This window comes from Heteronotia binoei, chromosome 10 (assembly GCF_032191835.1).
Source record: "Heteronotia binoei isolate CCM8104 ecotype False Entrance Well chromosome 10, APGP_CSIRO_Hbin_v1, whole genome shotgun sequence".
Classification (NCBI taxonomy): domain Eukaryota; kingdom Metazoa; phylum Chordata; class Lepidosauria; order Squamata; family Gekkonidae; genus Heteronotia; species Heteronotia binoei.
This window is the reverse complement of record NC_083232.1, coordinates 71,975,233-71,996,269: the sequence shown is the minus strand read 5'-3', so window position 1 is coordinate 71,996,269 and position 21,037 is coordinate 71,975,233. Positions and strand designations below refer to the sequence as shown.

General features: G+C 40.4%; 1 protein-coding gene across 2 annotated transcripts; it reads right to left on the bottom strand.

The window, feature by feature from the left end:
• Positions 1–5,739: 5,739 nt before the first annotated feature.
• Positions 5,740–14,056, bottom strand: CDV3 (CDV3 homolog). Of its 2 annotated transcripts, none has more exons than XM_060248897.1 (5): positions 13,401–14,056; positions 10,807–10,883; positions 9,935–10,071; positions 8,965–9,118; positions 5,740–7,773 (listed from the first exon to the last, which is right to left on the bottom strand). In XM_060248897.1, the coding sequence occupies exons 1-5, from the start codon at positions 13,617–13,619 to the stop codon at positions 7,647–7,649; spliced, it is 714 nt and encodes a 237-aa protein (XP_060104880.1). In that variant the 5' UTR covers positions 13,620–14,056; the 3' UTR covers positions 5,740–7,646. The 2 variants fall into 2 exon arrangements, with proteins under 2 accessions (XP_060104880.1, XP_060104881.1); XM_060248898.1 differs by having other exon boundaries at positions 5,740–7,342.
• Between the last annotated feature and the right edge of the window lie 6,981 nt (positions 14,057–21,037).

The window sequence follows — 21,037 nt, the reverse complement described above, 5'->3', positions numbered from 1 at the left end:
TTGGGTGTCAGCTGGATGTTTTCTATTACTATCAAAAGTAGACAGGTTTTGTTCTAAGCTTATAATGGTTCTGCGAACATTTTTTTAAGCCAAAGAAGCTGGGTCTCACCATTATCGGAATAAAACCTCACTTTTTCTAAAGACATTTATATGTTCAAAGATATTCTGTTTTTATGGTTATCTATTACAGTCAGTTTTAAAAACAAAATATGCAGCAGCACAATGGATAACCCCTGGGAGATAGAGATGGCAGGAAGTGGCACATCAGAGACACCTGCTGGTGGGCAGGGGGAATAGCAGGTCACAGATGGATAATAAAGGATAGGAATGGTCAGTAAGAGATGCCATGTCACATTTGGAGGTGAGGATTAAGGGCAAGTGAATTCTTACTAATGAAAACCCACCTTCTTCCAGACTACTTCTGCATGAACTATATTTTTTTTGCCTGGAATGTGGAGGCAGGGGCTATGCTTCCGTTTTCAGTTGTTGAGATACCATAACTAATAAAATAATGCTAAACATCAGTAATGCCAAAATCTGACAATTCCCATTACATTTCTGTTGCTGTGGAACCTGGTTTGTTACTGAAATGAAAGCATGCAAGTTTTTGCCCAAACATGCTCACAGAGTTCCTCTGTTCTGTTCAGCTAAGTGCACGCAAAGCAATACTTGTGCAAAAACTGCATCTACTGTGACTTTGGCTGAAAACCTATATACTGTTGCAATAAGGCTCTGCCATAACATGGTTCAGCTCAGGAAGCACTTTGGGTGGATACTTTGGAGAAATAAGCAATGCAGCAATTCTCTGAATAACATACGAAATGAGCTTCCAACATGCTGGCTGCAATACACTGTTATAGCCTCTTTAGAGCTCCTGATTTCCACTGGGAAGACTCTACAACCAGCCTGCTGTTGCACCTTGGGGCCAAGGTACATTTCCCCTTGAACTTACTGGGAGTGTGCTGCACAATTCTTTACCTTGCAATAAACTGGCATCATATTTTCCAAAATAAGTTGTTCCCCTGCTACCTCCTCCAAAGCCTGCATGACTTGCTACAAGTTTTAAAAGGCATTCAGATTCCTGCCTTCAGCATTGCATGGAGGTAGACACCTATCAAAGGATGTCCTTTCTTGCTCCTGTTGCCAAATCGATGCAAAGTCGACACCTCTAGCTTAGGAAAAAATGCATAATGAAAATATGTGCAAAATATACAGATGCACTGATAGGTTTGTATATTTTTCAGAACTTAGTGTTTCCTTGTATTTATGTGATTAACTTCTACCTACCATTGTAATAGAGCCCAAGACAGATCCTGAGCAAAAATTCATGCACTGTTTTATAAAACACTAAAGGTTTCTACTACAATTTATTAATCTCCAGGACAGGTTAATTACTCCTTTTAATTCCAAGTCTATATATTTTAACAGTTGTTACGAAGAACTCAGTATATCCTTTTTTCTTTTAAGAGGATAGGGGGAGGGGGATCTGGTTTTAAGGGTGTCCCTGTTAAGGATTTAAATTGTTCTGATTTTCTTCAGTGTACTAAAAACAATGGAACTTAGTGACATCCTTTTACTGTTCAGCTGCTATGTGGAAAAGGGGAGCAGAATATTGAATCAAGGAATTCCTAGGTGCTCACTAGAATTTAGTTTTTGGAAATCTCTAAATCAGTCTCATCTATTGTACTCAATATCATGGATGTTATGTCCCTGCCTACCTGAGCTTGCTACACTTCAGTTTGATAGAATAAGGCCTAATAATTCAGCATTATAAGGTTGCAATATTAAGCAAATTTAGTGCCTTACCCTTACTTATTTTCTTTAAAAAACATCAGCCACATGAGAAACAAATCAAACAAACCCCATCTTCTACTAAAGGGTCCGTAGTTTGTATAGTGACTAAGGAGACAATAGAGGGCTGGTTACCTTTAAAAACAGCAGATTTATGAGAAAGTGATATTAAACAGTGTGAATGCAAGTTTATTCAGGGAGTTTACAAAAAATAACAATTGATCTTAAGTAATTTCCATGCAAAACCCAAGAACCTTGTTAATACAATTAGATCTGCACAGTTAATCATGAAAAACCAGAAAGGATGCATAAAGATTGAAAAAACTCAACCATGCCTTTTTGCAAATTCACTGTTACATGATCCATATATACTTTGTAGAGAAGCCTTGTATAGTAGCAAAATACTGTAATGAAAATTAAAGTTGAATGTTTACTTATTGTGACAAGCAGCCACCAGACCTCTGCTGATTAGCTATGTTTTGCACTTCTGTAGCACCTTCCATCAGGGAACCTCACAAACATTCTACAATGAAGATATCCTCACAACAACCCTGTGAGGTAGGGAAGTGTTACAACTTAAATAAAAACTGAGGCACCATGGGACTTCCATTTCTGTCCCATACAACATACATTAATCCCTTTGGGCCGTTTTTCTTCATGATCTTGCCATTTGTGAGTATTAATGGTTTAACAGGCCTGAGTGAATGTATTATTTAGCAGCATGAAGTCTGTTATATTTAATTTGCTCCATTAAAATGAACAATGTATGCCTCTTAAAAATGAATGCATCTGATCTTACAGTTTAAAGATAGCCCTGTTCACATAATTATCACGTAAAAGCAATTTCTGAGACAATTCCTGCTCCTGAAGCATTTTTTCATATTACCTTTATGCTTCTATACTGCAGAGAAAGAAGTTGTAGGATTGGATTGTTCAACTTCATATTAGATGTGGTGGAATATTTTGTTTCTCCTTTAAGACACTATCTTTGTGTAGCAAGCTATTCTATAGGGGCCAAACTGCAGTAAACCTCCATTTCCTACATATAGTGGGGATCACCCAAAAGCAATCTCTCCTCCTAAGCTCTACCACCTCATTTTATGCATTGTGTGACAACTCCATCCTCTTAACTCTCATCCATATGGAACTTATGCAAATACTTTTTCATTTCTCCCTCTTTCAGAATGTTAAACAATGTATATTGTTACAGCTGTCCAGCAGGCACAGGAAAGAATCACTATTTGGACACATTTTCTTATTTAGGTATCCATGAGTCCAGGCTGGAATTGTTTGCAGGCGTGGCACTTTTACTCCACTCATTTCCTTGCATGGGTTTAAGTGCTTAACAGCCATTGTATTTACTCTGTATTTTTAAGCTACTGTAGTGGTTCACAATTAAGTCTGTTCAATACACTATACATACTTTTGCAGTAGAAATTTGCCCCTTCCCTTTCCTGAAAGCGACCAGTACAGCTATTGCTGCAGTCAGCCTACAGTTAGGCACAGTTCATCCAACATACTGCTGATTTCCTTTATTACTATGCAGACAGAGCTATGGTGAGTTTCAGCAGATCTTTACAGTGGTCTAAGGCTTCAGTGCTAAACATTTGTATGCACAGATCTCATTCAAGTCAAATGAATACAAAGATATTTATGTAGGCAGGCTTTGCCCCATGCAAAGCCTGTAAGATGGTCAACTGGAGTTCAGGACTAGTCTCACCCAAGTGTAAGCTACATAGTGCATGTAGATATAGTAACTAGGTGCTTATGCATCTAAAATTCAGTTGTTAGGGATGGAGGGCCTATGCAGAGAGAAGCCTACCATAAGCCCTCTCTATTCCAGTATAACACCCAACACTGAACAAACTAACTAGCAGTGTAGCACAATACTGATCACCACAGCGTATATGCTGTATAGCTAGAGGCACATCTGCACAGTGTGAAGCAGGGGTGTCAAACTCATTTGTTATGAGGGCCAGATCTGACAAATGAGATCTTGTTGGGCCAGGTCACGTGAGTCATAAAAGGTAATGCCAGGTAGCAGCAATATAAGCTTATACTCTTAAAAATATGCACTCTTGCAATATTTTGTCTATTTAACAGTTTCTGATAACTGACACCTTTTGCTCTGAATTATTGCATCAAAATCTGGAGACAATGTCTGTGCTGCAGCAATCTTGAGTATGCTGTTCAGGCGTGTCTGTAAGTTGCAAATCTACTTCTGATTACAGAAATCTCATGGTCACTGCTTTGGACCTAAGACCTAGGGGAAAACGTTAAATGGCTGGGCATTGTGAGCTTTCATACATAAGTTACTTCATGTGCTGGTCAGCCAATGGAGAAAACAGAGGCTTTGCTCTGTAGCTACTCTGCAACTGAACAAGCCTGGCAAAGCAAGCTGTGATGCAGAAGGAAGCAAGAGAGGTGGAGAAGCAGACTTGCTTGATATGAGCCCTTTGGGGGCTTGATCCAGCCCTCAGGTCCCATATTTGACACCCCTGGTGTGGAGTTTATGCAGAAGCCCCTGAAAATGTAAATGCCCTGCAGGTTGAATAACAGCTCCACCACATTCCTCAGGTCATCAAAATTACAGGATTATATATAAACCAGGCTTAATATAACTTTTTTTTTTGACGTGAAATACAGATTAACCATACTTACCTTGAACAAAACTGACACTGCACTAAGGTAATTTTTAATGCAGCTGCAATAGCACAATTTTTAACCACTTACAAAGGTCTATTAGCGTTAATGTTCACTCAGGAAAGTATAGCTAACTTTAAACAAATGGACCCTAGCAGGTCAGCTTTGATTTTTGGAGCCTAATTAAGAGTTATTCTGAACTTCAGTTTCTGCTAAAACACCAGCTGAAGGATCTTACCTATGTTTTCTGCTGGTAGAAGGCACTGTTAGTTAAAACAGGAAAGGTAATTTTCAGCAGATTCACCCACCGGTTGCAGTTACCCCACAACCTCTCCAAAGCCCCTCCACAGAACCACCGTGCAAGGGGGAGATCAGACAGTTCACTTTTTCAAGTTATGCTCCACTGGCATTAAACAGGATCCAACAGTTAAACATTCTCTTCTGCCATCAACCAAAATTTAAATGTATTTAGCAAAACCAATGCAGCCAGATGTCCAGAATGAAGCATCACTCATTTGTACTCCAGATGAACTTCAGTAACTTCCTTCTTTTCCTTACAGGCCCATTTTAGTAAAGCAATTATACGTCAGAATTTGTTACAGGGAAAGCAGCTAGGTATTAAGATGCAGAAACTTCAGTCATGAAGTAAAACATTTCACACAAATTATTTACTAACACCCTAAGTACACACGTCTTCCAAGCCAGGAGGACAATATTAAGCCCTAACTGGACAATTACGTTTCAACTGCTATAGAATTCAGTGGTGTAAAAGATATACACTGTACTTTGTTTTCTGAAGCTATCTGGTGACTTAAAACAGGCAAAAGAATTACTTGTTGCAATGCTTACACTCTTCAGTGTGAAAAAATCTTAACATTTGAAAAAGGCCCAAAATTTAAGCTTACAAGAAATTTAATATGGACCAGCAAGCAAATCATCTGCTTAAGTACCAATAACTGAGTGCTAACCTCAACAGTACTGCTTCCCTAAGAACAGGATGATAACTTCCAATTTAATTTAATTTAAACTGTGGTGTTTACTAGTGGCACTATATTCAGAGTGAGGTAGACAGTGATCAGATTTACCCAAGCTAACCAAAGGGCTGGACAACTGTCATCAATGGTGCACAGCTGATGATTTACAGTCCAAGTCTATGCACCTTCACTCGGAGATCAGTGGAACTTGGGAGTGAGCAACCTGCATAGAATTACAGTCTCCAGTTTCAACTTCATGAACATACATCAGTTTTATCATGATTACTGATGCATAGCATCATAACATGTAAAGATTCATTGGACTCCAGAATTCATGTACATTTCCATTTATTATATTTATTAATGTTACAATGTTTTCTTGCTCTGCCAACCATGCCGGAGAACTCAAGTGAAGATACAAAGGACAGCTTCATCTACCCTATCATAGTATATTAAAACTTGATTTCTGTGTAATAACAACCTCATAAAATGTCAAAGCTGGAATTTAAAATTTTATGTTTCCACTATGCCATTAAGTGACATACAAATCCACATAATCTTAGTTCTTCAGCTTTAATATCCTGCTAATGTTTTGTTGGCAAATACATTTCAGGAAATATATCTGGTTCAACGGTGTCAGCTGTAGGTTTACGTTCAGTGATCTGAGCACCCAGAAGCCTGGCTTTGTTACCTTAGACCTATATAAAAATGCAACTGTTTAGTAGCCATTTGGACAGCAATTCTTTACAGGGATAAGGCCAATGCCATTCTAAGCACTGAGATAAGAAAAACAGTTGGTTTTTTTTTTAAATAAACCAATATTTGACATCATTGCCAATAATCAGTTCTTAAGAGACAATATCAATATCAGTCACACCAAATTTCAGATGTGAGGAAAAATTAAATAAGATTAATTTCCTTTATGCAGGAGCATCTTTAGGATTTGAATAGAGTTCTAACCACTGTCAATATCACACAGTACAATATAGCACGAATCTTAGCACAAAGTACTATTATACTAGCTTCTCTCCAAATAAATGGACATAGCTGGTCAGAAGACTGACCTATAACTGAAGTCATCACTAAATCTTTGGGTAGCAGAGGAAAAGATGCTGTAAATGCAACATCTTATTCCCAAAGTATTTCCAAATTTCAACCATTAAGAAGCCAAGACAACGGACATTTTTCACTTGACATGTAGTTACTTCCATTATGTGAACACAACAGTGTGCGATCAACAGCTGTAACTTGCCATAGTACAAAGTTAAAGCTAAGTATATGGCATGCGTTCTTTGTTGTTTTTCAAAATAAACTCCAAAGGGAGCACAGACATTTCTGGCCACTGAATGCAAACCTACAGAAATCCCTATTCCTTGAACTCCAAAGGAAACAAAACAAAACAAACAAAACAAACAAAAAAGTATGGATAGTCTGCATATTCCATGCTGCTACTTGACTATACTGCAATTTCTCAAGCCAGAAAAGGCATATTTTTTAAAATGAAGAAGAGTTTACATAGTTGAAAAAGTTAATATATGCAGACTACTTTCCCTACATTTTTCTATCTGGTTGTGTATTTTCTGATAACTTAAATCAAATTAAGGTAAACAAACTACAGCTCAACAGTACACTGCATATTTCTGAAAGTGGTATATACTAGAGGCTTCTAGTCAGTTATGGCTACATATGAGAGGATGTCGTAAGTGGGGGCACAGGACAAGTTGCTCATTTAAGGTCACTTCAATTTTTTATAGTAAATCAGAACCCAGATGGCTGACTTCTGCAGGATTTCTGAGAGGAATCCAGTAGAGCTGGTTTCGAGTTTCAGATGGCCACTAAAGAGTTGTAACCTTTTCCAGAAGTTGTGATCCACATGGTGTCCACAATGAGTGCAGCAAGTCTGAGGTAGTCAACCCTTACCGAAGGCTCAGTATCTGAACATAAAAAGATTTGAAATAACCACGGGCTGCCGACAGTTTTGCAGAGTAATCAAAATACTGGGACTCTTGTTCGACCACTTACATTAATATCTCTTACATCCAAGGAAGAAATCAGGTGTACCATATTAAGCATACTTCCACAGTGCAGAAGAGCCAATCACTTACGTCAAAGTAATCTGCACTTGTTGCAGTAGATCCAGTAGAAATGAGACGGCATGTTCATAATAGCTGTAGTTTAGTTACCTTAGATTGGAAAGGTATCAAATAACCATTCCTTAATTGTAATGTGTGTGCAGCTTTACTGATCCCCAAGCACAGCATATTGGTTGTCTAGCTGAAGTTTAGTTGCCTGGGTTTTTGAAACCTCATCCCTACCTCTATTTTTGTGTTTTACTACTTCAAAGCTCTTCTCCATTTCTTTATCCCTATGGGAAAATAAATGTAATCAGTAAGGGTCTTAAAATGCACTTGCCCCTTAGAAATATTAAGTCAATGACACTAAGCTTTAGATACAAAGTTCCATGGCTAGGGCTGCTGATGCAATGGAGCTACGGCCTACAATCCAGGGAACTCATAAGCATGGTTATGGTCCTGTACACGACTGCTGGGATTACAACAGACTACAATCCCATTATACAAACTGCTTTTGAAACACAGTGGCAGAGTTGGGGATTTGCTGTCTTTAGAACAAGAAATCCAGCAGGGATACCTGCACAGTTCTGAGTTATGAATATAACACAGTTGTTTGAAGAATAGGACAACTTTTAATAGCTGTGAATATTTATGTCCAATAAAGTGCGACATTGATAGTTTGAAAGTACAGACTTCATTCCAGAGAATTATGAGACCAAGGAAGGTTTGACGATTTGTTAATAGCCTCACTCCTAATGCCATATGGCATGAGATGAGTCTCATAAGCTGCTTGTGACATGGCATGGAAGTCTCTACTTCAAACTCAAGGATTCTATTAAGTATACTCACACACAGCAATTTGCTTTATTGTCATTATAAAAAGTGTTAGCATAGATAAGAGTTGGATAAAGGTTAATGCAGAAATGATGCACACTCAAGATCTGGATGTACATAAAGTACTGTACTAAACTAAATTCCAGACCTAGTGAGACTGTGACAGTGTTAAGATCAGTATTTCTGAGAACATATGATTCCAGACAGACAAGAATGGAACCTGCAAACCAAGGTTTAAGTCATAGTTTCAGCTAACAAGACACTCAAGGGAGGCAAACCAATTAAAGCAAAGCCTTTTTTCTTCTGTTAAGCTATTGCAAGTTTTGAAATCCCACAAAGGGCAATTAAATTTAAGATTCATATAGGACTGTCTTTGATACATGGAGCAAGCACAGATCAACCTTCCCAACATTCTGTCCCATCCCACTAATCAATTTCTGAATACCAAATTATTAAGAATGCCTCCTTTTGGGACATGAATATGATCCACATGTATATTTATATATTCCAAATCTATTTGCTTCTTTGGGTATCTATCATGTCAGATACCAATTTATCTATGATTTCTGAGGACAGGATTATAAAGCTCTGAAGGATTAGGAAAAAAGCAACGTTAAGAAGCAACTGAGCAGTGCTATTACTATACTTACTTTCTGGTATCTACATGCTTGGCAGTGGATTGCAATGATGGAAATTGTGTATCGCTATAGATTTCTGGGGGTCCTTGTGGTGCTTTCCGTGTCCTGGTTTCTCTAGCACCAGGTGGCCTATATACCCCACTGGATTGGACAGGCTCTGGGTTTTCTATAAGTGAGTTAAGAGAAGGTTTACAAATAAATGACATAAACAAACACATGTACTAATTTGGAGCACAGTGGAATAACCTGATTTTCAGAGCACTGTATACTGTCTAGCATTCTGAAGATAACTAGTCTCAAAACTATTTAACACCATTTTACACACAACCTACTTTCAAAACTATTTTACACAAAGCCTACAAAACAATAACAATGGAACAGCTACTTAGTACCCAATCTTCAAATTCTTTAGTTCATCATGAACACTGAAACTTTTTTGTTTCTGCACTTTGTTCCTCCACTAGGCAGTATAACATATTTTACGTTTCACATTCAAAAGGAAGGCAGAATTATTATGCAAAGGCAGGTATTGCCTGCTGCCAGGCAATTATAGCAAATGTGATCTAACAAGAGGGAAAGGAGTTCTTTAAATAAATAAAAATATAATAGAATTCTCCCTAACATTCCAAGTCACATGCACAACAATATTCATATTTTAAGCCATAACTTTTATAATTGATAGAGCTAATTCCTAAACTAAACTACCTGGCACCTATCAAAATGGATTCCCAGTTCTGATATGAATTTTAAAAACCAGAGGTGCTGAAACCACCACATCTATTGACAGCTGTTCTGTAGTTACTATGAGACAGACTGACAACTTAAATGCTTATCAGCATAGTCCTTTCATTTTAAGAACTGTTGTGGGACCATCTATTACATTATTCTTTAAGTTAAAACAAAGTTTTAATTTCTATTTTGATTATCAGCAGTGCAGTTATGGAAGGTCAGTTATAACTAATATAGGCAAATGAAAGCTTACCAACTGTTTCAACAACAGGGTTTTGCGTAGTAGCAGACCTATTCCATGGGCCGGACGATTTATCTACACCACCACCAGGTTCTTCACTGTAATCCCTTGGTTCTTCTCTCTTTTCACCTTCATCATCATCTTTTTCACTGAGGAGAAAAAAGCAAAAAGTATTGTGCATGTCTACTATTTACATATATGAACATACACAACGCACTACCTATTTCATTTTGTGATGTTAAGCACATAAAACTTCAGTGCTACTTATATCTAAAATAAGCTGAAAATTTCTATGCATTTTGCTATGCTTTGTATGAGTACAGTGATATCTTGCAAATAAAAAGGAATGGCATGTGCAGCCAATACAAAAAAAAGAAGTGCTAGCAGCAGATAAGTGTCAACAGCGAAGTACAGAGTAAAAAGATTTAAGTCTGCATATGAATTACACAACTTAAGGAGAAGGACAAACTAAGGATCCCAATACATTTGCTGCTCACATGTGTTTTACAGCTGATAATTAAAAATAAGATTAAGTGAAGTAGAGATGTTGCAAGGCTCTGATAACCTCACTGGCTCCTTAAGAGTCTAAACATCTAGGAACATTCAGTCTGCTTCTGATTTAGCTAACACATTATATAAGAATTGTTATAGTACTACATGGTTAAGATTTGCACACAGCAGAGATTGTTGTGAAACAATACAAGCTATCATGTGATAAGTAATTTTAAGGATGACTTGATCAGTGGCATTTCTTCAACCATTAAAGTGAAGCCACCCTCACTGAGCTAAGTTATGCATTTCAAAAAGAATCCACTTAGGTAAACAAAGAATGTTGGTTCATTAAGAGTTCTTTTAACAGATTTGTATTGTGAAGACAGTAGTACCTTATTTGCATGGACTGAACTCTGAGACCACTATAGTCAACTTCTTCCTGCTCAAACTCCTTCCAGTCATCCTCTTCCTGAAAGAGGTATTATACCAGCTCATTATCAGACAATTCACACTGAAACTAATGAAACAACCATTAAAGAACAAAAAGACCTTCCTACACATACACATGTGGGAGAAAATTCAGTTCTGAGGTCAAAACTGATATTGTAAGAAGGCACAGAATGACAACATTGCTATTTTTGAATCACCTATTTAAATATGAACTTTGGAAGCATTTAATAGATGTGTCCTAGTCAGGAATACGAAGCTCAACATTTTAGCACTGTTTGTACCTATTGGTGATGTTACATAGCAAACATAATTTTTTAAGTTTGCCATTTACAGAGCAGGCCATGAAACACACTTTTACTATAGTGCTTCGCTACTATTTGTAAAATATGCATTTCCCAAAGTCTCCTTATGACAAGCATGGAAGCAATGCATAATTTGTTTCTGTATTTAACTTTTTTGCTCTATTTCTCCTGTTATGCCCTTTCATTCCTCAGTCAATGTACAATAGCTTAAAGCAGAAGACCCCTGTAGTTCAGAGTACATTACATATAACAATGTACATTTAAATTTCTCTGTCCCCACAACCCTCCTGAACCTCACTAGAAACAATTCAAAAGGTTTCCTTGTCTTTCATTTTATTCCACTCTTCCTCAAAGGAGTTCAGGGCAACTTATATTTTCCTGCTTTCCATTTTACCCCAACAACCACTCTGTAAGGTAGGTTAGGCTGAGACAGGAAGTGACTGGCTTGAAGTTACTCACCAAGTTTCGTGGCTGAACAATCTGAACCTAAGTATCAGCAGTCCAAGTCCAACACTAGTCACTATATCATATCGGCTTTCTGACTTTCTACAGCCAGTTGCATATGGGATTAGAGTTGGAGAAAAGTCAGCAATTTGCAAGCTAAAACTACCTTCTGCTTCAGAAACATACATGTGCAAAGGCTCCAGGCAAAGAATTTTTTCAAAGGTATTCTTTTCTGTAAGGAAGAAAATTCATTTTGGAAACCACTATCTGTGGGACAAACTAACTATGTATTTCCCAGCATGATTCAAATATCTAAGCAAAAAATTTGCTACAATAAAAATCACATGTTAATGTGTTCTCTCTGGCTATTTTCTAAGAAAAAAACACAGATAAACAGTTACTTAGAATGGTAACTCACATTCCAGGTAAAACAAATTTTAGACAGGCTTCCTAAAGCTCCCCATCATTCTACTTTCTTATCTCCCACTGGTTGGTCCAAACTGTGGTCTACCATTTTCTCATATGCAAAGTTACTCTAGTAGTTCAAGTCCATTTCAATAAGAAATGTAGTGCATAGGAGTGCTACAGACATTGGATTAGGAATCAAAGTGCAAGTACAGCACATTTTATTTGCCCAAAATGCTTAAAAAATTTCAATGTTTGCTCATGTTTTAGTAAAATACCATGGAAAACCATTAATAATTAAGGAATTTAAATAGCAACAGACTCAAGTGTTTCTACATTAATATGTGGTCTCATAGGGCTAGCATCAAAATTTACTCGTTAAATAGCTGTTTTGCATTGCATGTGCACTGTTTTAATCAATTCACTCTTCAAAACCACCTGTAGGCATTCAACACTCCAGAACTGTCTTTCTGGACAAGGGAATGTATTACATGATAAACCTCAGTGAACAACCTGAAGTGGTCTTTGTATAACTATTTCGTTCATGCACACTGGGGTCTACTAACAGAAGTGATGTCTTCTTCAAGCTCAAGAACCCTGGTAAGGGTCTTAAATGCACTTGATCAGTGGCATTTATTGACAGCTGTTCTAAAACTGAACCCTTGAAACTGAGCCTCCAGCACTGAACATTGTCCTTTGTATGTCATCCCAGGGTTTTTGAAATGAGCCCTAGATTTATATTTTCTAGGACTCAGCTTTGGAAGCCATTTTTCACTGGGAAGAAGCTGGACTGCCATGTTGCTGCCAGTGGCACGACTTCTTTGCAAAAAAACCCAAACAGAAAACGCCCTTTTCTTCCAAATAACGGTAATGAGCTACTACAGCTTGAGAAAAACTACAGCTTAGCTTGCTACAGCTATGCCTATGGACCTCAAACGCGTTGTCACTATTACGGGAAAGTAGTAAGTTTGGATAAACTCAGCCAGACGCAAGATACCTACACGGCGCAGGGACCAAGGGAAAGACGGTGGAATTGCACTGGGAAAGCCTAGGGCGGCAGAACTAGAAACGAGGCGGGAAGTGGGGCTCCCTCTCTCGATCAAACTTCTGACTTCTTTGTCGCGGGAGCCCCACCACCCACCTACTCCCCAAGGGAAGGGGCGCCCGCAGTCATCCAGGTTGGGTGGCGAGTGCGAGTTCCCCGCTCCCCGGAGGCAGGCCAGAGGGGCCCTCCTGACCCCGCGGCTGCGCCCTCTGTCGGCAGGAAGCTACCCACGCCCACAGGAAGCAGTCAGGGAAAGGTCTCCTCGCCCTCCCCCCAACACCTACCCCCCCTTAAGCCCCTCGTCGCGCTCGACTCCTCACCCGCCCACTCCTAAATATACCTTGTTGGCCACCTTAGCGGCGACGGTGTTGGCGCCGGCAGCCGCCCCAGAACCGCCTTCGGTTTGCCGGCTTCCCCCCACCCCTCCGGCAGCGGCGTTGGACGAGGCTGCCAGAGAAACCGTCGCAGCGGCGGTTCCCCGGCTGCTTTTCTCTTTCCGTTTCTTTTTGTCTCGCTTGGCGAAGAAGTCGTCTAAGCTCCTCTCCTCAGTCTCGGCCATGGCGGCGGCGGCGACAACTCCTTCGTCGCGAGCTCCGGTTCAAACCGGTTGTGGCCGACTGACTGGACCCGTCGTCCTCGCGCCGGGCGGTTGGGCTGCTCCAACGCCCTGGTGGTCTGAGGGAAGGGGCGAGTGGCGACCACAGGTGAAATCCCGGCACCACCCAGCAGCCTCACGTGCGCCTTATCTCCGCTCGGTCTCTCAGCCACTCCTGCTCCTTCGGGTGGCCGGGAGGGGGAACAGCGCTCAACCGTCGCCGCCCGCGCGCTGACTTTTTTCTTCTCGTCTTACGCGACGGCGGCGGCGGCGCCCGTTCGAAGGCGGACAGGCAGTTTCCGCTCTCCACGTTGGTGGCCGCCACTTGACACAGCCCAAGGAAAAGGGTGGGAGGAGGTGCGAGAGAGAGAGAGAGAAGGGCGGAGCCAAGAGAGGTAAGCGCTCGACCGACGTAGGCCTCTCAGAGACACCTTATTGGGCATGAGAGCGGGAAGGAAGGAGAGCGCGTGCGCCTCGCTACCTGCCCACCAACCCCCACCGAAAGGAAGGCTTCTCCCGACCAATAGGAACGGATGGTGAACGTCGGGCTTGTGCGTGTCGGCAGGGGAGGGCGTAGGGTCCGAAAGTAAGGATTGGTCCGTTAGGGGAGAAGGGAGGGGGTATTTAGAGAGCTCAAGGTTCGTTGGCCCAGGAGGATGAGACGCGCTTGCGCATAAGTATCCGGCCGCTCGTGGTTCTCGCAGGGAATGACTTGGCTAATGCGGGCGAAGGACAGCTGGTGTAATCGGAAGTTCCCTTCTTGTGGCTCTTTCTATGACGAATCGGAGTCTTCTCGCTTCTAATTACACTGCGTTTGTATTCTGCTTTACTGTCTTTTAGGTGCCAGACCAAAACATTTCGTTTTAACCCAGCCTTTTATTATTATTATTATTTGTCTTTTCAGCTGCTTTATGGTCTTCTACGGGCCTGAGGCCTGTTTTATGGATAGTTATGGTGTTTGTACGATCTCTGTTTTACTGGCTTGTTTGTACTCATATTAATCATTGTCTTAATTGTAAGCTGTTTTGGGATTTTGAAGGTATGGCATAAACGTTTCCTAATTAAAAAAACTACGCAGTTGTGATAGGAATCTGGCAATTTCTCGAGACCTTTTCTATATGCTTTTCAGCATTTGGATGCTAGGCAGGAATTCAGCAGATTCAGATTTCTCCGATCCTGGTAAGAAAGGGCTGCATCAATTTTGCCTGCCGTGTTGCTCCTGACATTAGTGATTGGAATGTTGGAATTCTTATTCTGCCCTGAAGAACTCTGGGTGACGCTGGACAGCCTAGCCTACCTCACAGGGTATAAAATGGATAAGGGGGAAGAACCATCTATGCTGCCCTGAGCTCCTAAGCAAAAATGGGATACATAAAAGGCTTTGTATTTATCCTTGTACTGAATTTCTTAGTAGTAGGTACAATAAGCAGTTTTTTCCTGCCTTTCTCATAGAGCAGAAGATATCATTATGAAAAAGATGGGACAATTGTTTTACAGTTTCAGTATAATAATAAAATATTTTAATTCTAATCTCTTTTGTGAGGATTAGGGATCAAATTAAGATATGTTTACTTCTCAGAACTGTTCAGACTATTTAAAGACAAAATTCTGGAACAAAACACTTGTAGAGATTTTTGCCAGTAATCAGGTTTTTGCAAGTAATATGTACTTGAACAAAGCAGGAGTCAAGTTTCACCTTTAAGACCAACCAAGTTTTATTCAGAACGGGGTGTATCAAGGTCAATATTGTTTACTTTCACTGGCAGTAATTCTCCAGGGTCTTGGGCAGAAGTTTTTTACATCACTTGTTACCTGATCCTTTTGACTCAAGATACCACGGATTGAACCTGGAACCTTCTGCAAGCAGAGCAGGTGCTCAAGCACTGAGCCACCATTCCACCTTGCATTTGAAGTATCACTGTTGGCTTGAAAAGGGGTGAAGGATTCAGTTAACTGAACCCAAAATTCAGCATAATTCAGATTTCTTCAGTCTCAGTTTGTTTTTGTGCAAATGCATTGTTTTGAGTAGTTTCTGGGTTAGAGCTGGAGAACCCTGGGCATAAGCTGCATGGAATATCATCCACATAAAACTTTCTGCTTGAAACAGTAAATGATTGTGCCAACTTGGAATAAATGTGTTATTTAAAGTATTAGATTGGATGGCCAGCTATGAGTATTTGCTACTGCAGACGGCACATTTGTCCATGTTAATGCTCTTCTCCTTTCTGTGTGTTATCAATACAAATCAGGAGAGAAGAACTAAGGCTAAGGTCGATGGTGCAAAATCAGGTAAAATTATATTGTATTAGTTAAAATTCCCTTTGTGTTTCACCAGCTGGTTTTGTCAGGGGAATCTGTTTGTCTTGCAGTAGTTCTTCAATAAAGAGTATTAGATCAATATTTTATACTTTAAAAAAAAGTACTGCAAGACGGACAGATTTCCTTGACAAACCTGTTGGTGAAACACGTAGGGGATTTTAACTAATAAAGTATAATTTTACCTGATTTTGTACCATCAGCCTTGGCCTTATTTTTATCTCTTGTGACTGGTGCAGCCCTTTTATTTTCTTATCAACACAGTAATAATTAATGATGCAGTAAACAATGTAATAAAGGAATGATGGTGTGAGCATCCCCAGTGGAAGTGGATCTTCCTTGTCTAGACATAAAACTGAAACAGTCCACAGTTAAAATAATAAATTGTGTAGAGTGGAAAAGACATTGATGTATGATGTCCAGCCCTTCTTCTGGTGGGTGCTGAAGACCAAGATGTTATCTCCCCTGAGAAGCAAAGCCTTTATACTAGAAAGGGCAGGCAACTCAGAAGCAACTGATTTTGTTGTTGTTTTGAAGCAATATTTAACGTTCATCTTGCCTTTACTCTTTTTACCCCTGTGTATGATCCAGAACAGTCTTCTGTCCTTAGAGAATGACGGAAGAGTTTTTCCTTCTTTTTGCCCATGTGCCTGTAAACCTGCCCCTCATCCTTTTGATTCCTTGATATTGAAGGGCCAGCATGTGGGAGTAGGCTAGGTAGGCTTAGGAAGTAGGCCTAGGGCACTATCTGGCTGCGGGGGGTAAGCACCCACTCAAGCCTCCCAGCAAACACCATTGTTGCAACTCAGCCCACTTTGGGGGAGGGGGACACATGCCGCACAGATCCAGAAGCCGCTGGGTGGGGTAGGGCAGTGCATGTTCACTCGCATTGGATGTGTTTGGAGCTGCTCTGAATGCCTCCCAACGTGAGTGAGCTGGTCATGTGCCAGCCCAGCCCTTTCCAGATCTCACAGACCTGGAAGGAGCTGGGCTGGGGCGGTGTGTTCGCTCACATCAGAGATGTCTGGAGCAGCTCTGAACAGTTCTGAGGCAAGTGAACATGCCATGATACCCACTCAGCTCCCTCCAGATCGGAGGGTGTGGCAGCACATGCCCATCCCTTGCCTGGGGTGCCAGAGACCCCAACGCTGGCACTGGGTATTAACTGCTGTCTTGCCTACCAACTACTGGAAGCATACAGCCAGTGATCTTTTCTCTCACCAGCTGTGATGTTTGTGAACAGTGTGTGCCATTACGGTTGCTGTCAAGTGTTTGGGACACTCTGAGGCAATAAGCCAGATTTTATCATATACAGTATAGAATTGTAGAACAAAGTTTGAGTTCAGTGGCACCTTTAAGACCAACAAAGTTTTAATCAAGATATGAGCTTTTGTGTGCAAAGACCTGTTAAAACATCTTCATTATGTTGTATGTTAATTTGCTTTTTGCTCTCTGCCTATATGTATGGACTGCTAACTTCCATTTAAGTGTATCTGAGGAAGTGTGTGTGTACATGGAAGCTCATACCTTGAATAAAACTTTGTTGGTATTCTCTTCACAGATTGGATCCAGCATTCCACTTTCTAATGGGGAAGCCTTGATGCAAGCAGTGGAATATCTTTTCCCACAGGCAGAAGGCTTCTTGCCACAATTTTGCTATGACATAAATGGGAGTACCCCCACATTGTCTGTGTTGTAAGCAGCTCTTTCAAAGAAGCCCGTGGAATTGAGCCTTGCATTAGAGATATGACTGCTGCAGCCTCTATCTGATTGGCAACCTTTTGCAGGGCTTTGGAAGAGACAGAATATTGAGGGGAAGTGCAAGCCAAAAACTACATTGATAAAGCAATTAGAAAGGATCCAAATTCTTACACAACTTTTGAAACCGAGGAAGAGAGCTGTATGGAAATCCAAACCAAAGAGGATTTGGCACAGAACATACATTTATGCCAGGGTGCTAGAAGGTGCATTACCTTCTGCCAATATTTCTCTCTCTATACCCAGTGAATTCTATCCACATTCTTTTCTAGGCTGGCAGGTCCTAATCAAAACTTGCTGGATTCAATGTTTCCACTGAAAGCACAACAATAACTTGTATTGTAGTTAAACAATAGTGTACTGAGGTAGCACAAGGACAGCATGTGGTTGTTTATCATGTTCTAGAACAGTGACCAGGATCCAAAAGACTGCATGTGGGATTCTGTATGTGAACAGAAGCTTTTTACCTTCTGCCCTCCAGTGACATTCAAGTGCAGTCCTTCCCACTCATCCCCTGCACGTCAGGGCTCTTTGGAGAAGCATTCTAAGAAGCAGTAGGATGGCTGTTGTTGGGTTGCCCTGATGTGGTTTGCATGCACAGTGGGCCTTTATCATGGCCAGCGATTTTGACATTAGCATCCAAAATTGACTCACATGCTAGAGAGGGTTCTGGATCGTGTTCTAGAACACAAGTTTGTTTTGGCAGGTCTGTCTCTGAGTGTTCACCATGGCTCCATGTAAACAAGGAGAGGATAGCATACAGAACATCCAACCCTCTCCTGAGTCCATGAGTTACAAGACAAGGTCCAGTAGTACCTTCAAGACCAGCAAGGTTTTGGGGGTATGAACTTTCAAGAGTTAAAGCTCCCTTTGTCAGGTTGATAGTAGTTGGCAAGGTGATTTTCAACTATGTCTGTGTGCCTGCCAATACTGACTTCATTGAGGGACCCCCAAATAAACTTCCAAGGCACCTCACAGTTTCCTTGGAACTACCAGAAGCACAGAATACTCAAATGATAGCATCTTTGCAGCCTTATATTTACATGTGTTTAACTGGACACGATTCCTACTGAGATTTAAAAAGTGTGCATGAGATTGCAATATTGGGCCTGCTCTCTGTAGCATCTCTTTAAAAAAATAGTCTGCTAATTGAAATTGATACTTTATTCTATAATTATGATAGATGTACTGAGCTCTGTAAGCAAAGCAATCGTATACAGGGACGTCTAGTGAAATAGGTCAAGCTAAGGCCTACGTAGATTGTTGAATCAAACAGAAGTGAAGTGTGTTGGCTGTCAGAGTTTCCACTTTTGCCAGTGACATCATCGGGGGTTTTTTCCTGAATGACAATATTGTCTTCTGAAGACAATGAATGTGAAAATCAGCTGGAAATTAAACAAAAAGTACATAATCAGTATTTCCACAGAGAAAAGCAAACTTAATGGAACTGTGGGCTTTGGTGCAATTCTGGCAGTATATAAACAACAAAATGGAAACACATTTGGTTGGGTCCAGTCAGATTTTGCACAGTCTCTCCTAATTCCCCTCTATCCTTTAGGTCCCATCATACATGGTGTTTGTACGTGCAGGAGTAGTCTAAGAGGATGGCTCCTTCCTTTTTCACCAGGTGAACAGCTGGCTCTATCCAACCCATTTTGTACAGATCAATTCTGTGTTTGCATTGTATCAGTTACAATAAAACAATTAACAGCCACACCCTGAGGTATAATTTGTATTATACTGGCATTTTTGAGTTCAGTCAGTGCATATTATGGTGCATGGCTGTTGGCAAGTTGCACTTGCTGATGCCCTAAGTACCTCTTCGGATATCAACTGACAGTGCCAATGTTTCACCCACATCCTTCTATATGGCCAATGCCAGCCTAGGGACTTTGGTATAAATGGATCAACCTCATACTGGGATCTGATCATTATAACCAAGTCCAGTTAAGTGGTACATTTTTCTTAAACCAATGGTTGGGCGGGGGAATAAAATACACTTTTCCTAACCAAGAAAGCATAGGTCATATTCAGTCAAGATGTTAAGGTTGAGAGGAACTATTCATATTTAGTTGTGACAAAAGAAATACGCTTTTTTGCAAATCAGACTTTCCAGTGAAGACAACAGCTTTTTGTGAAGTGTTAACGGGAAATATTTCCATTTATGGTCAACCGCAAGCATGCAGTTTCTCTCTTTTTGTATTTGTTTTTCATGGAAAACATTCTCTTTTTCAGTAGAGGAAAACCTTCCTCTTTTAGGTGTGTTTTCAAAACAGTTATGCACCAAGATATATGCATTTTGATTCATCAGCTAGCTTGTAACCAAATCCTTGTATGGAGGCTTTGGCATTTTGCTCCATCCGGTATGCTGGCGCTTTTAGTCAAAAGCTTCGGCTGCACAGAATGTACTAAGCAAGTGTGAAGTGATGTTTTCAGTCATGGCTGCAGTTGTTATGGAATCCTGTTCAAGGTTACAGTATAATAACAGCCTTCAGCTGAATTGGAATTTGATTGCTTTTTTAATATGGAAGATGATAAATGATGCAACTGTGAACTGATACAAACAAAAGTGTGGGTTTTTATAAATGTTATGGGCTTTGCTAGACTGGAGAAGAGTGCTTTTCTACAAAAAAGACAATCCTAAATCCATCTGTTACATTTTTAATGTAGTCCATCCCACTTGGGGCGCAAGCATTGTTCTAACCTCCATTTTATCACCACAAAAACCTTACGTGGTAGGTCAGAGTGAGAGTGTGGCTGGCCCAAGGTGAGCTGGTGAACCTCCTGAGTGGTAATTGGAATCCAGGTCTTCCTGGTCATGACCTCTAGGAATACTAGCTCTCAGTGCCAGATATTTAATCCTTTTTACAGTTAGCTGATATACTGTTCTGAAGGTCTGGACAAAGGTCTTTTATCTGGGCTAGCCTACCTCACATTTATTTATTTTGGTCTGTGTTTGCTTTTAATAATAATACCTGCAGTTCGCCAAAACTTCAGATCAGAAGCAGCCATCATTTTTGGCAAGTGTACGCCTCCATCAGATCCCTACTGTGCCTTGGTGATGTTGCTGGGTCACCTAATCTACTGCAAGGTTGTTGAGAGGATAAAACAGAGGAGAGGAGAATGGTGTACATTGCTTCAAGTCCCCACTGCGGAGAATGGTGGATATAAATGAAGTTAATAGATATTAACTGGCTATTCTTTTGTTAAGCTAACAATCCAGAATGGTTAGTGATGTTTCATCAGTGGGATCTAAAGACAGGAAATGATCTGATTGCTAGATATGTCTCTAAAGTGTATTGAAGGAG

Coding starts and splice junctions, on each gene's coding strand:
- CDV3 (XM_060248897.1), bottom strand. CDS start 13,619: ATGGCCGAGACTGAGGAGAGGAGCTTAGACGACTTCTTCGCCAAGCGA. Junction 10,072..10,806: donor GTTCAGTCCATGCAAATAAG/GTACTACTGTCT, acceptor TTTTCTCCTCAG/TGAAAAAGATGATGATGAAG. Junction 9,119..9,934: donor CCCTGTTGTTGAAACAGTTG/GTAAGCTTTCAT, acceptor ACTCACTTATAG/AAAACCCAGAGCCTGTCCAA.